The 15,908-nt window shown below is 33.5% G+C and overlaps 1 protein-coding gene across 2 annotated transcripts in view; it reads right to left on the bottom strand.

Annotated features, from left to right (window-relative positions):
* The window catches only part of LOC145266710 (cysteine repeat modular protein A-like), a 199,509-nt gene that overhangs the window by 67,590 nt on the left and 116,011 nt on the right, over positions 1 to 15,908 (bottom strand). For both annotated transcript variants that reach the window (XM_080122634.1, XM_080122635.1), the window contains one exon: positions 1,175 to 1,321. In XM_080122634.1, the coding sequence (XP_079978760.1) occupies positions 1,175 to 1,321 (147 nt within the window). The remainder of the gene's footprint in view (positions 1 to 1,174; positions 1,322 to 15,908) is intronic.

The following is a 15,908-nucleotide window of genomic DNA, read 5'->3' as shown; positions in this document are numbered from 1 at the left end:
ATAAGTGAAAATGATATTAGGAAAAGACTAGAATCGAACCCTGTAGGCAAGTGGATAATTGAAATCCTAGGAATGCAGTCCATTGTTAATTCTTTTAGAAATAACTAAATATTTTTTATGTCAGAGATAGAGCAATTGTCCATTATTTTAGAAATAATTGGATGTTAAAAATATCAATTAAAAGAATGGACAATAACAAAGTTGAAAATGTAATGTAACAAATATGTTAAATGATACAATTAAATTTACGGATTTCCTTTATTCATCAGATGTGTGTAAATACATGTGCAAGGGCACGGATGAATTGAAACGTTATAAAGTCACATTGGGACTACACGTCTGGCGTCATAAACAAAGGAGATTCTCAATATATTGAGATTGGGCTCGAAGTTAGTCAGTTAATCAGAGAATCAGAGAGTCACACTGACAGCCAGAGAGAAAGGGTCAGACTGGGAGATGATGCCCTTAGAGCCGAAGGGTAGAAGAGTAGACCATGTAGTTACACAAGCTATAATTCCTGACATCATCAATCGGCTGGCTGATGAAATCACTATCTATATATTGTAACTGTTTGTCTTTGTGCAGTCATTTCAACTGAAAGGTAATGTGTTTGTCTATCATCATCTTTAATAAACTTTGTATAACATCCTTTCAAATCTGAATTGTCTGTCCCCTCCACCATCATCAGTAATGATTCCCCCTCCCCTTATTTAAGAGAACTGTATTACACATTCTTTCAATAATGAATTCGCATCACTCTCAGCTCTGTATTCTCATCATCTCTCTCAGTATTCTTATCATTGTTGTTATCTCATGTCCAGGTAACCTAAATCTTAAATGTCAAGTGTTTTGACCCAAAATTGTTCGCCTTTACATTTTTGAACCCCCCATCCTACTAGTTTTATTTTTCTTCGCTTTATTCTCTCTTTTGATGTTCTTGTCTGTGTATCTGGTTCGATTTCTTACGTTTACGTTAAAAGAGAGTTTTGCAACATTTTAGATTTTTCCGGGCCAAATGCGAATGAACAGGAAACATTACAAATAAAAAATGTAATATGGTGTTATGAGTATAGTGAAAAGTATATAGTAATGATCCTCCTTTGATCCCGAGCAACGTCGGGGTTTCTTGCTAGTCTATATTAAAATGAAATACATGTGTTTGTGTTTGACTCACCTAAACATCCACTGGAATTCGATCTGGGCAGACTGCTTAAGGTGGGCTTGCAATTGGTGCAATTACGTTGGTCTATATCGGAATATGTACCGCCGGGGCAATCCACACATCCGGTTACAATTGCTTTCGTACCAGCAGGACATTTTTCTGGAAGCAAAAAGAGAATGCGAAAATAAAGTAAAACAAAAAGATAAACAAAAATTCAGTTCAGCCCGCATTTGCTCGGGCCCTATGTATTGTTCATAACTTGTCCTACGTGTGAATACAACTTATGTAAGATTTAAATTATTTAGACAAAAATTTGTCTGAGTAGTTTCATAGAGCCGGAAGAGGTGAATTTCTAAAAAACTTTGAGTCCAATTTTGACCCCGTAACATTTATTTTTACGGGCACAAATCCAATTATAAAGTTTGATCCATGTCCAAGTAACCCACATTCAAAATTTCAAGTGTTTAGACTCAAAGTTGGAGGAGGAGTTTGGTAGAGTGCTCGAAGGTCAAATCGTTGAACTTTGACTCCTTGACAGCCCAGTTTCTGGCCGAAAACTGTTTAAAAGATTTTCCCAAATCTCAATACTCCTTATGTAAAATCTCGAGTCTGTAGACTGAAAATTGACAGATTATTTGATAGGGAAATGTACACACGCACATACACAGACACACACAGACACACACACAGACACACACACATTTTCACTTTTATATAAATACTAGCAGTTCCACCCAGCTTTGCTCAGGCCCTATGTACTGTTCATAACTTTATGTGCATATGTCTATATTAAAAAGTGTGAATATGTACGGTAATGCCTTTTTATATAATAGTCTTCCTTGACTATCATAGAGAAAAGTTGGTAGAGACCGCAGACGTTATTTTTATTTAAACTTTGACCCCTTAAAATTTATTGTTTTGAGCTCAAATTAAATTAAAATGTTTGACCCATGTAAAAGTAACCTATATCTAAAATGTAAAGTGTTTGGACCCAAAATTATTTGGTAGAGTCTGAAAAGGTCAACTATGTAAGCTTTAACCTCTTGCCAGCGAAATTTTCGCCCAAAAACTGATTAAAAAAACTGCATGTCTGCATATCTTTTGTGTCAAATTTCAAATGTTAGACCCAAAATTGGTTTAATAGTTTGCTAGAGACTGCAAAGGTAAAATCTTTTAAACTTTGACCCCTTGGAAGGCAAATTTTCAGCAAAAAGACAAAAAAAAAAAAAAAACGATTAAAAAGCTTGCCCTATGTCTGAATACACTTTATGTAAAATTTCAAATGTTTAGACCAAAGATTGGCTGAGTAATTTGTTAGAGATAGCAGAGGTCAATTTAAAAAAAAATTGACTCTAATTATGACCTTTCGACATTTATTGTTTTGGGCTTAGACCCACAATTGGCAGAAGAGTTTTGTAGAGTTCTCAAAGATCAAATCGTTGAACTTTGACCCCTTAACAGCCAAATTTCCGAATAAAAAGATTTTCCAAAATCTCAAAACCCCTTATATCAAATCTAGAAAATTGACATTTGGTACAGAAGTGTATACACACACGCACACACACACACACACACACACACACACACACACGCACATACACACACATTTTCACTTATATATATATATATATATATATATATATGTATATATTTATTATGTGTATGTGTCTATATATGTCAATATATATATTATATAAATATATATATTATATATATATATATATATATATGTATATATATTATGTGCATCTATACAGATGTATAGATATAGATGAGTACAATAGTCCAAATAATCGAAATAAAAATCTTGTATTAATATCTCATTTCAAATAATACCATGTAATTTTACATAGGTCCATCTAAGTATAAATTTGATAAATATGGATCCTATCGATAGGAATTTGAAACTTTTTTCACAAAAAATACTAGATAAGGTATGTTTAAAAAGGATGTGTCCTCTATAGTATCAGACCCGACCGAATGGTTAATTGTAGGCATAGACCGATTCATACTATCCAAAAAATTCCAACAAAAATCTAGCAGCCAGCCATGGTTCTCCCAGAATGTGCTGCTGCCATCGCGCACAGAAATCACTTTTTCCATACCTACCAACGTAATTGATGCACAGAGACTAAACCTGCTTTCAGGACTGCCAGCAACCATTATAAAAGAGAAATAAAAAATGCAAGAGAGCTATATGCTCAGTCCGTTAAATCCAAAGTAGCTGAACAACAGCTTGGTGTTACCAGCAGCTTTGGCAAATGGCAAACAGGATCCTGAACAGATGCTTGCATTCTATCCCAACCATCATCAATGGTCCTGAGGTCATCTCGTCAGCATCAGATAAGGCCAAACTATTTGCCAAGAACTTTGCAGCTAATTCTACACTATGCGACCAAGGCTATCAACTTTCCTCCTATAATAGACAACACACTATGCAACATACAAATAACTGTGCGTGAGGTCGCCAAGCTAATGAAGAACCTTGATTCCAGTAAAGCAACTGACCCTGACGGCATTCCAATTAAAGTGTTGAAAAAGCTTCAACAAGAACTTGCCTCCATACTTACACAACTGTTTAAGTGTTGCCTTAAGGAGAAGTTCTTCCCAACACCCTGGAAAACCTCATCAATATATATTTAAGAATTCAGGTGATAAGTCATCTCCCTCTCAGTACAGCCCAATAAGTCTCCTGTGTGTCATAAGTAAGTAGCTGGAATCCATATTAAATAGAGAAGTAGCCAACCACCTCAGCAGAAATAACCTTCTTAGTGACATGCAATATGGTTTCCGTTCTGCCAGACCTTCAATAAGGTATGGCATAAAGGCCTACTTCACAAGATTTCCAGCTACAGTATAACTGGAAATGTTTTCTTAATCATTAAATCATTTCTCTCTGATAGGCTCATAAGAGTAGTGGTTGATGGGCAGAAATCAGAGGCCCACCGTATTAATGCTGGAGTCCCTCAGGGGTCCATCCTGGGCCAACTGTCTTCCTGATCTACATCAATGATCTCCCAAAACACACACTTAAATCATTTGTTGACATCTAAGTTTATGGCACGACCATCTATGGCAACACATCTAAGGCTGTAAATGACAAAGTTCTCTCTGATTCTCAACCCTCTGATCTTGAGTGCAGGGTACAGTGGGGGAGAGGTGGCTGGTTACTTTTAATGCATCTAAAACCAAGCTCCTATCTTTACATCCTCAACGCTCTTATCCCCATTTGCTCTCATATAGGGAAGGCTCCGTGTTTTTATAAGCTTCTGGGATTGACCTTTACTCCTGACCTGAAATGGAATATATACATCAAGTCAGTTGTCAAGGTTGCTGGAAAAATGGTAGGACCCTTCTACCGCTCCAGAAGATATCTCACTAATGATGCAATTCTCTATCTATATTTATATATGTATGCGAGCCTACTAGACATTTTTCTCACAACTTGCCCTGAACTATGTTCAGTTTCTGTTCTGTCGCCTATTGGATCTTCCGACCACTCTGTTGTATCAATTAAGATAAAAATGAAATGTAATAAGTCCCCAGACGTACCTCTCCATCGTACAGTATATCGATACACTAAGGCTGACTGGGATAGCTTCCGTACATTTATAACTGATCTACCTCTGCATTCCATATTTAAAAAGGATGTGTCCTCTATAGTATTAGACCTGACGGAATGGTTAATTGTAGGTATTGATCGGTTCATACCCTCGAAAAAGTTTCAGCAAAAACCTAACAGCCAGCCATGGTTCTCTCCAGAATGTGCTGCTGCCATTACGCACAGAAATCACTTTTTCCACTGTTTCCAACGTAATAGATGTATGGAAACTAAAGCCGCTTTCAGGACTGCCAGCAACCATTGTAAGAAAGTAATAAAGAGCGCAAGATGGTTGTATGCTCAATCTGTTAAGTCCAAAGTAGCTGAGCAGCGGCTTGGTTCCCACCAGTTTTGGCAAATAGCAAACAGAATTCTGAACAGAAGTGTGCGCTCCATTCCAACTATCATCAATGGACCTGAGGTAATCTCGTCAGCATCAGACAAAGCCAAACTCTTTGTCAAGAACTTTGCAGCTAATTCTACCTTTTGCGATCAAGGCCGCCAACCCCCAATATTTCCTCCTGTATCTGAAAACACACTATGTGATATACGTATATCTGTACGTGATGTTGCCAAGCTAATCAAAAACCTTGCTTCCAGTAAAGCAACTGGCCCGGACGGTATTCCAATTATAGTACTCAAAAAACTTCAACCTGAACTAGCGCCCATACTTACAAACCTATTTAAACGTTGTCTTAAGGAGAATAGTTTCCCATCTCCCTGGAAAATTTCATCAGTATGCCCTGTATTTAAGAATTCAGGTGATTGCTCATCCCCCTCTCAGTACAGGCCAATAAGTCTCCTGTGCGTCATGAGTAAGTTGCTGGAATCTGTGTTAAATACAGAAGTAATCAACCATCTCAACAAAAATAACCTTCTTAGTGACACTCAATATGGTTTCCGTTCTGCTAGATCTACAGCAGATGTGCTTACAGTTATATCTCATAGGATTAGCAAATCTCTCGACGGAGGCAACGTTTCTAGGACAATTGCTCTTGACATATCTAAGGCCTTTGATAGGGTATGGCATAAAGGTTTACTTCATAAGATCTCTAGCTATGGTATAGCTGGAAATGTCTTCTCAATTATTAAATCATTTCTTTCTGATAGGTTCATAAGAGTAGTAGTTGAGGGGCAAAAATCAGAAGCCCACAGTTTTAATGCCGGTGTCCCTCAGGGGTCCATCCTGGGCCTAACTCTTTTCCTGATCTACATTAATGATCTTCCAAATCACATCCTTACATCATTTGTAGACATTTATGCTGACGACACTACCATTTATGGTAGCACATCTAAGACAGTAAACGACCAAGTTCTCTCCAATTCTCTCTCCTCTGATCTTGAGCATGTAGTACAATGGGGAAAGGAGTGGCTGGTTACTTTTAATGCATCTAAAACCAAGCTTCTCTCTTTACATCATCAACATTCTGATCCCCATCTGGCATCAATTGAAATGAATGGCTCTCGTCTTCAGGAGGCCTCAAGTTTTGACAAGCTTCTGGGCTTGACCATTACTCCTGATCTTAAATGGAACACATACATCAAATCTGTTGCCAAGGCCGCTGGAAAAATGGTGGGATCTTTCTATCGATCCAGTAGATATCTCACTGCTGATGCAATTCTCTATCTATATAAGAGCCAGGTACGTCCAGGGATGGAATACTGTTGCCACATCTGGGCAGGAGCTGCTAGAAAGGACTTGTCCTGCCTTGATAGAGTTCAAAATAGACTTCGTAGCCTCGTAGGAGATGTCCTTTTCTCTTCCTTGCAACCTCTATCTCACAGAAGAGATGTTGCGAGTTTGTCTCTGATGTATCGTTATTTTCATGGAAAGTGTTCGACTGAGCTTCAATCTATGGACCCCCCTCGCAAAACTTTCACAAGAAACACTCGTCTAGCTGTAAACACTATCAATAATTCCCCCCACTCTTTATCTGTGCCTAAACCTAAATGTAGATTCCATGAACAAAGCTTTTTTATTAGAACTGCACGCCTGTGGAATTGTCTTCCGTTTTCCTGCTTTCCGGCTGACTACAATATGGTTGTCTTCAAGTCTAACGTAAATAAGTTCTTGATGAGCCGTTCCATATAAGTTATCAAATTTAACAAATTTTCATTACTAATGATTATTATATTGTCCAATTTCTACTGTACACTCTTTAACCCTTATCCTTGAGTGGCCTCTTGGCCTTGATAATGAGTTGATACTTATGAAAAAAAAAAAAGAAAAAGTCCAATGTGAACAAGTTCTAATTGAATCGTCCCCCTAAGTAATCCAAGTTACAAAATTCCCACTGTTTACTATGCTAAAATCACAATGACTAATGTATACCTATTAACCCTTATCCTCGAGTGGCCTCTGGGCCTTGATAAGTGGTGACACCCTTATAAAAAAAAAAAAGCCAAGTACATCCAAGGATTGAGTACTGCTGCCACATCTGGGCAGGAGCTGCTAAAAACAGCTTATCCTGCCTTGACAGAGTACAACATAGACTCCGTGGCTTAGTGGGGCATGCCCCTTTCTCTTCCCTGTAATCTCTCTCCCACAGAAGAGACGTTGTGAGCCTGTCTTTGTTTTATCATTACTTCCATGGCAAGTGCTCATCTGAGCTCCAATCTTTGGTCTCCCCCTTGCTTTCACGATAAACACCCGTCTAGCTGAAACCATTGTCACAAATTTTCCCCACTCTTTATCTATGCCAAAACCAAAATGTAGATTCCATGAACAAAGCTTCTTTCTTAGAAGTGCACGCCTGTGAAACTCTCTTCCTTTTGCCTGTTTCCCACGTGACTACAACTTGGATGTCTTCAAGTCCAACATAAACAAATTCCTGATGAACCGCCCCCTTAAGTAAGGCACTTTATCAATCCCCAATACTAACGATTACTATGATACTATCCCATTGATTACTGTGCACACAATAACTTTTATCCTCGAGTGGCTTCCGGGCCTTGATAAGCGGGTACTACCATATAAAAAAAAATTATAATTTCTTTGAACGAATTTTAATTGACTTTTCTTTGACATACAATTTTTTTTCATTTTTATCTGTTCATTTCTCCCCTTGTTGCACTGCAGACAATAACTATATTCCTCCCTCTCTATATTCATCATGTAATCAGCTAAACTCCCTCTTTTTATTGTTGATTTGATAGCTGTGGCCCTTAGTTACTTAATATTTAAAAATCAAAGATTGAAAATATCCCGAAATTGAAAAATATTTATTCAATTTGCTGTTGAGTGAAAGATTGACATTACTAGTTCAGTTTCTGCTTAGCTATTCCTAATGAAATGTTATCACTAAATTATAAATAAATGCTAATTAGTAGTGATGATACGATTCCAATATTTTCTATATAATTAATGGTTCTGTTCTAAATTCCTGATTCCAATACAATTACCGGTTTCGATTCTTTTCACAATTTTGTATGTATATACCTGCATACCTCCATTAGTATCATCTTCTGAATAATTTTAAACATTATTAATAATATTTACATTTAATAATAGTATTTATGCTGTAGTAATACTATTTATAATTTAGCAAAATTATTTAAATTCAGTAACAGTATTTATAATTTAGTAATAACATTAAAACTAAGTAATAGTATTTATAATTTAGTAATAACATTTAAATTTTGTAATATTTATTATTTAGTAATAGCATTTATAATGAAGTAATAATATTTATGAATTAGCTATAATATTTAAATTTAGTAATATTATTTATAATATATTAAAATATTCATAATTTAGCAATAATATTTAAATTTAGTAATATTATTTATAATTTAGCAATACTATTTATAATTTAGTAATAATACTTTTAATTAAGTAATAACATTTATAATTTAGTAATATTATTTAAAATTTATATACATATTTATAATTTAGTAATAATAATAAATAGTAATAATTTATATAGTTAAGTAACAATAATTATTATTTGGTAAAAATATCTGTGATTTAATAATAATATTTATAATTTAGTAATAATATTATTATAATGTAAGAGTAATTAAATTTAGAAATACCATTTATTATTTAGTAATAGTATTAAAAATTTGGTATTACTATTTATAATTTTGTAACAATATTTATAATCTAGTAATAATATTTATAAGTTAGTAATTATATTATAATTAACTAATAGTATTTATAATTTAGTAATACTATTTATAGTTTGGTAATGATATATATAATTAAGTAAAACATTTATAATTTAGTAATAATATTTATAATTTAGTAATAATATTTATAATTTAGTTATAATATCAAAATTAAGTAGTAATATTTATGATTTAGAAATAATATTTATTATCAAGCACTAACCTTATTTATTTAGTAATAATATTTATAATTTCGTAATAATATTTATAATTAAATAAAACCATCTCTGAGTAATAATATTTTGATTTAGAAAATAATATTTATGATTAAGTAATAATATTTATAATTATGTAATAACATTGAAAATTTAGTAATAATATTCATAATTTAGTAATAATATTCATAATTGTGTAATTATATTTATAATTAGGTAATAATACGTATAATTTAGTAAACACATTTTTAATTTAGTAATAATATTTATAATTTAGTAATAATATTTATAATTTAGTAATAATATTAAATTTAAGTAATAGTATTCATTATTTAGTAATAATATTTAATATCAAGCACAAACTTTTTTATTTAATAATAATATTTATAATTTAATAATAATATTTATAATTTAGTAAAACATTTCTAACTTAGTAACAATATTTAAATTTAAAAAATTAATATTTATGATAAAGTAATGATATTTGTAATTTAGTAAAAATATTACAAATTTAGTAATAATATTTATAATTTCGTAATAATATTTATAATAATGTAATATCATTATTAATTTAGTAGTAATATTTATAATTCCGTAGTAACATTAATAATTTAGCAATAATATTTATAATATAGTAATAATATTTATACTTTTTTAATTATATTTATAATTAGGTAATAATACGTATAATTTAGTAAAACATTTTTAATTTAGTAATAATATTTATAATTTAGTAATAACCTCTCTAATTTAGTAATAATATTGACATTACGTAATAATATTTATAATTAGGTAATATCACTTATAATTTAGTAATAACATTGAAAGGTTAGTAATAATATTTATAATTTAGTAAAAAAGATATAATAGTATAATATCATTTTTTATTTAGTAATAATATTTATAATTTCGTAATAACATTTTAAATTTAGTAATAATATTCATAATTTAGTAATAACAGTGAACATTTAGTAATAACAGTTATTAACTAGTAATACTATTTATGATTTAGTAATACTGTTAACATAACATTTTTTACTTAGAAATAATATTTAAATTTAGTAATTATATATATAATTTAGAAATAATACTTATGATTTAGTAATATTTTTTAGTTATAAGATTTTTAATTTCGTAATAACATTTAATGTCGTAATAATATTTATAATTTAGTAATAATATTTAAATTTAGTAATTACATTTATAATTTAGAAATAATATTTATTATATATTAATGATATTTATAATTTAGTAGTAATATTTGAATATAAGAATAAAATTTTTGATGTAGTAATAATATTTAAATTTAGTAATAATATATATAATTAGAAATAATATTTATAATTTAGAAATACCATTCTTAATTAATTCAGGAGTAATATTTAAATATAATAACATTTGGATTTAGTAATAATATTTAAATTTAGTAATAATATGTACAATTTATTAATAATATTTTAATTTAGTTATAATATTTATAATTTAGTGATATTAATAATTTTGTAATAATATCTATAGTTTAGTAATAGTTTTAATAATAATTTCAAGCAAGAAATTTGTTATCTACAATTCTGATTTTTTTAGATGAGCATATATTATTCGTATCATTTGGATACTTCCGACTATTGTTCTCTTGAGTGTTTTTGCACAACATTTCGGTCGATGTAACCTTTGACCTTCTTCAGGCGATCTTTATCGAACTCGGGTATCTTTTTGTTTAACTCTGGAATCTGCATGAAATTTTAAACAGATCTCTTTATTTAATCCACAGGGATAGTATGCTTTTTTTCCAACAACTAAGTTCTAATAATTTGTAATTGTTTTTTGGGTCAATTGCACTGCGGGATGAACCTTCAGCCTCCAGAAGAATGTGATTTTACAACTGAATTTTATTAACTACTTTTTTCATTGCACTACAGGAACTTGCAGACTGTTGTTCTCATTTGAATGTTTTTTTAGCAACGTTTTGATCCATGTTACCTCTGACTTTTTTCGGGTGTATCTTGTCAAACTCGGGAATTTTATTGTCAAACTTGGAAATCAGGACTTGTGAGTAGGAGGATACAGTAATTGGTAAAATTCAGTTGTAAAGTAACACTTTTTTGGAGGTTGAAGGTTCAATCCTCAGTGCAAGCGATACTCAAAATACAATTGCAGATGTCAGGATTTATAGAAAATAACACTCAAGATGAAAAGAGATGTCTGAAGAATCCAAATAAAACAAAAAAAAACAAGTTATTAGTAAGTCTTACACCATTCTTACTTCTCTTCCAACTCACAGAAACTTGATTATTGTTGTTGGCCCTGACTCAACTTTAACATGTGTCACAAGGTAGAGAGCTCTTAGTTTTAAGAGTTATCTCCCTTGGATCGAGTTTGCTGACCAAATAAAAGCGGCTAGTAAAATATGCCTCGTTCGCCTATTCTTTGTTTTACCTAAAATAAAATGCAACATGGTATCACCGAGCGGTGACTGATTGATTTGCAAGTAACCCCCCCACCCACGAAAAAAACGATGCATTAAAAGTGATCACCCACCTCTTTCCCTATTGTACCACATGCTCAAGATCAGAGGAGAGAGAATCAGAGAGAACTTGGTCAATTATGGCCTTAGATGAGTTGTCATAGATGGTAGTGTCGTCAGCATAAATGTCTACCAATGATCTAAGGGTGTGTTTTGGGTCATCATTGATGTAGATCAGAAAGGGGCCCAGGATTGACCCTTGAGGGACTCCAGCAATAATACTGTGAGCTTCCGATTTCTGCCTATCAACCACTACTCTAATGAAACTATCAGAGAGAAATGATTTGATAATTGAGAAGAAATTTCCAGGTATACAGTAGTTGGAAATCTTGTGAAGTAGACCTTTATGCCATACGCTATCAATAATAGATGTGAATTCGGTTGTAACAAGGATGGAAAGCTCTTGGAACAAATCATAAAAGGTTTAAAATATTCAAATAAGAGGAGAAATCTTATTAGCAAATCGAATCTCACACTGAAGATAGCTATCGAAAGCATAAGCGCATACGAAGCTACAACCCAAAATAACACACGCAACAAAAAATGCAAACGATATACAGGATATATATATATATATATATATATATATATATATATATATATATATATATATATATATATATATATATATATGGTGGAGGCATAAATACTGTTACAAAATAAGATTCAGATTTATCCCAACAAAATAATTTATTACAAAACCCAATTACAGAAAATGATTAACAAATCACGATTTCTCGCGAGGGCGCTATCATTTTGATGATTGTGGGACTATTGAAGTGAGAATAACTTTCAGCCGTAAAGATGATGTTATTGAGCGTACCTTCTCTGATACGGTTCAAGAAGTGTCGACTTCTGATGAGTCTGTTTTCAAATGTGAGTGCAGAGAGAAGCTGTTTTTATTTTGATCTTACAGGATGACATCTGTAGATTACTTCGACATATTCTTCGTATAGTTCTTGGCGATGTTTGTGTTTCCTTTACAATTTGTCTCATTGATCTTTATTGATTTCGCCTGATTTTTTCCCGACATTTTTTATGAGTTTAGGTGTTCTAGAGGTGCGGAGACGGCCTGATCGTTGTCTATCTTTGATCGATAAAATTTCAAAGCAATGATCAATCGACCTTTTTATATACAATTGATTTTGATGTTTTCCCCTAACTTGACAATTTCTGATGGACGCATGCCCTTCTTATGCTACTCTATGGTGAATCCTCTCTTCAATTCAATATTGTGAAAAATTAGTATATTTTCTTTCTGAAAAATAAGAAATCATATATTATGTTATAATATAATGACAATAAAATAGTAAATTTATTTTAATATTATCATAAAAAATAGTTCCGAAATTTTGTAACAGGAATCATGCCTCATCCTGTAAAAACTGGAAAGTATTACGAGGTAGAGATAAGAAAGTCCAAACCGTGCACAAGATGTGTGAATGGAAATCGCGTTTTGATGAAAAAGTTGACTTATACCTGTACACCATAAAGAAAGAGAATGGTAACAATATTCGCTACTATAGATTGTGGGGATTCAGAAAAAATAAAACACAAAATAAAAATGAAAGTGGACACTGGGGCAAATGGAAATATAATATTGTACAGAATTTATTAAAAAAGATGTACCGCCAAAACAGCTATGAAAATAGAGAAATATAGAGTGACATAAAAAGGGAGACAACCACCCTATGGGCAGTAAGCGGCACAAAATACAGCAATATAGCTCAATAGTATACAACAGGAAAATAAGAACAAGGATCCCAAACTTGTTGGATACAAGCGCAATAAAAGACAACCAAATCTGTGAGTGGATGGACATTAAAACTAGGAAGCAACAAAAATATTTCAACAGAAATGCAAAAGACCTTCCCGAATTGATGATAGGTAGGAAAGTGTGTTAACACGTGGTAGCCAGCGGTGGTAGTAGAGAAATGCACTATCACCAAAGTGCACAGAGATGGAAAACTATTGAGACACAGCAGAAAGACATTTACAAGAAATATTCAGACCACGAAGAAAGGTTACTTTCAATCTACCAGTCCACGAGATTGAACAAGATAATCCAACATCACTGTTTCAACAGAGCAGTGACTCACGGTAATAAACAACATTAATACGACAACGCAACAGTCAGCACATACAACTGCAGACACAACCTGGAGAAATACTAGAACTACCAACATCATCAAACCAACCTGTGAGAACAAGAAAACCCTTAACAAAATATAAGGACTTTATTATATATAAATATAAAAAATTGAATTAAACACGCATAGATAAAAATAAAATAAAATAATTCTACTTGACAAGAAAGATGTCACAAGGTAGAGAGCTCTTAGTTTTTAAGAGTTGTCTTCCTTGGATCGAGTTTGCGGACTCTTTGGGCAGAGTAAATAAAAACGGCTAATAAAATATACCTCGTGCGTTCATTCTTTGTTTCATCCAATATAAAATGTAACACATGCATCCTTACTGAAGATTAATAAACTTTTCTGTCTTTAATTTTTCTAGTTTTATTTTAACGCAAGAAAACGTAATTACAGATAACTGGCAATGTTATTTTTCTTCCATAAGCAATAAATTTCGGTACTTGTTAAGATAGAGTTGACAAATTGATTTCTTAAGATATGTCGTTTTAAGTAAAAACAATATTACGTACTAAATTGTCATGTCGAAAATAGTAATGCATCTAAAAATTACGAAAAATCATCGAGTAGAAAGTTATTTATTATTAAAAATAATTTTTACCGAAAATTGGATAAAATTGCATTTTTAGACGTTTTAAAGTAGACAGTGAAGAGTTTATAGCAGACGAAATTGCAACTAACACAAGCAGGAGTAAATTCTCACGGCTGGAGATTTTGAATACACTTCCTTCCTGGCTTGTGCCATCAGAAGCTAGCTCTCAGCTACATGACCGACTTTATAAAAGTTTAAACTGGCAACACACTCTCTTAGATATTAGACCAACAACTCCACGTGGGACGGACCTGTCGCCCTCAACTTTCCTCTTGGGATTCAAAAGAACTCACTCAGCGTTTAGGCTCGAGGTTCGACTAAGGCGTGAATACAAACAAGCCAACATGGCTATCTCCATATTCTTCAATGCGGAACATGCACAAACTCTCTTTCTCACCCTACAGTACTGTCTCTAATCTTTCGTGACGCATGTTTCCACTAGTATTTTAGACACTAACGTTCATGAACTCTTTCAACAGGCCTGTCTAATCTTTAATTTACGTTCCACACAGAAACACTTTCCACGACTAACTCATTTCTCTATTTGTAGTGAAGTAGAAGAAAAAAAAAGAAATTTAAAAAAATATATAAGACACAGCTGTTTGTTCCAAAAGGTTGAGCTCTTCAACGTCCAAAAATAATTCACCGTCACAAAAAGAGTTCACCGTCACTTCTTCCAACCATCGTTTCACTCTCTGCGCTCTTCATCCTGCTTAAAAAAGTACCGTTTATATGCTGCCCATTTCTCCACTTATGCAAATTGACTATCAACCAGAGCCATCTAGTTTTCCATTTCTCCAAACAGCCAATTTGCAAAGGGGGACAACTCAAACCACACGCCCCCTTGATCTACACAATCATCACATGTCAACCCATCACGTAGTCGCTCGACCAACATGGCGGCCGTCTCTCTCGCTGCGATCTCCGCAGAGCCTCTTCGTGAACGTCGCTACTTAGCTCGACATCGCTGTCTTCCTCTGATGACACCACTACCGGCCGCACATCAAGGATGTGTCGAGGGATGCCGTCGATAGATACATTGTTCGGGGACTGGACACTTGTCACAATGCCCCTCCCCCAGCGTGTGGTACAGCGAGCATCAGGCAGTTTGATCCAAACTTCCTCTCCCACTCGCACAGTCGCTCGCTTCTCGCCTTCCTCCGCGGGTACCTGTGCTGTTCGGGGATGCCGCCACTCGTACTTGAAGACTGCCCTCTGCGGCACTGGCTCCACTTTTTGCCCTGACTTTGGAGCCATATTATACCAGAAGACAGCTTCTGGCGGCGAAATCTGGCCCCTTTCAGCTATAGCCTTAATGGTCCTGTGATGCCGCTCCACAATTCCGTTTCCGCCTAGTCTATATGCAGCCCTGAAATAGCGCCGCACTCCCCACTTATCCAACACATTCTCCATGGCAGCTGAGCGAAAGGCAGTTCCATTGTCCATTAGCACTTCCGTCACTGGACCCCTCTCCAAAAATACCTCTTCCAAGACCTTTGCAATTTCACCTGCATTTTCCGCGTTGATCTCCCTCCAAATGGCTACTCTTCCTGG

The sequence above is a fragment of the Euprymna scolopes genome, chromosome 41 (assembly GCF_053919585.1).
Source record: "Euprymna scolopes isolate OS-2025 chromosome 41, ASM5391958v1, whole genome shotgun sequence".
In the NCBI taxonomy this organism is placed as follows: Eukaryota; Metazoa; Mollusca; class Cephalopoda; order Sepiida; family Sepiolidae; genus Euprymna; species Euprymna scolopes.
This window is presented reverse-complemented; position numbering and strand designations above follow the sequence as displayed.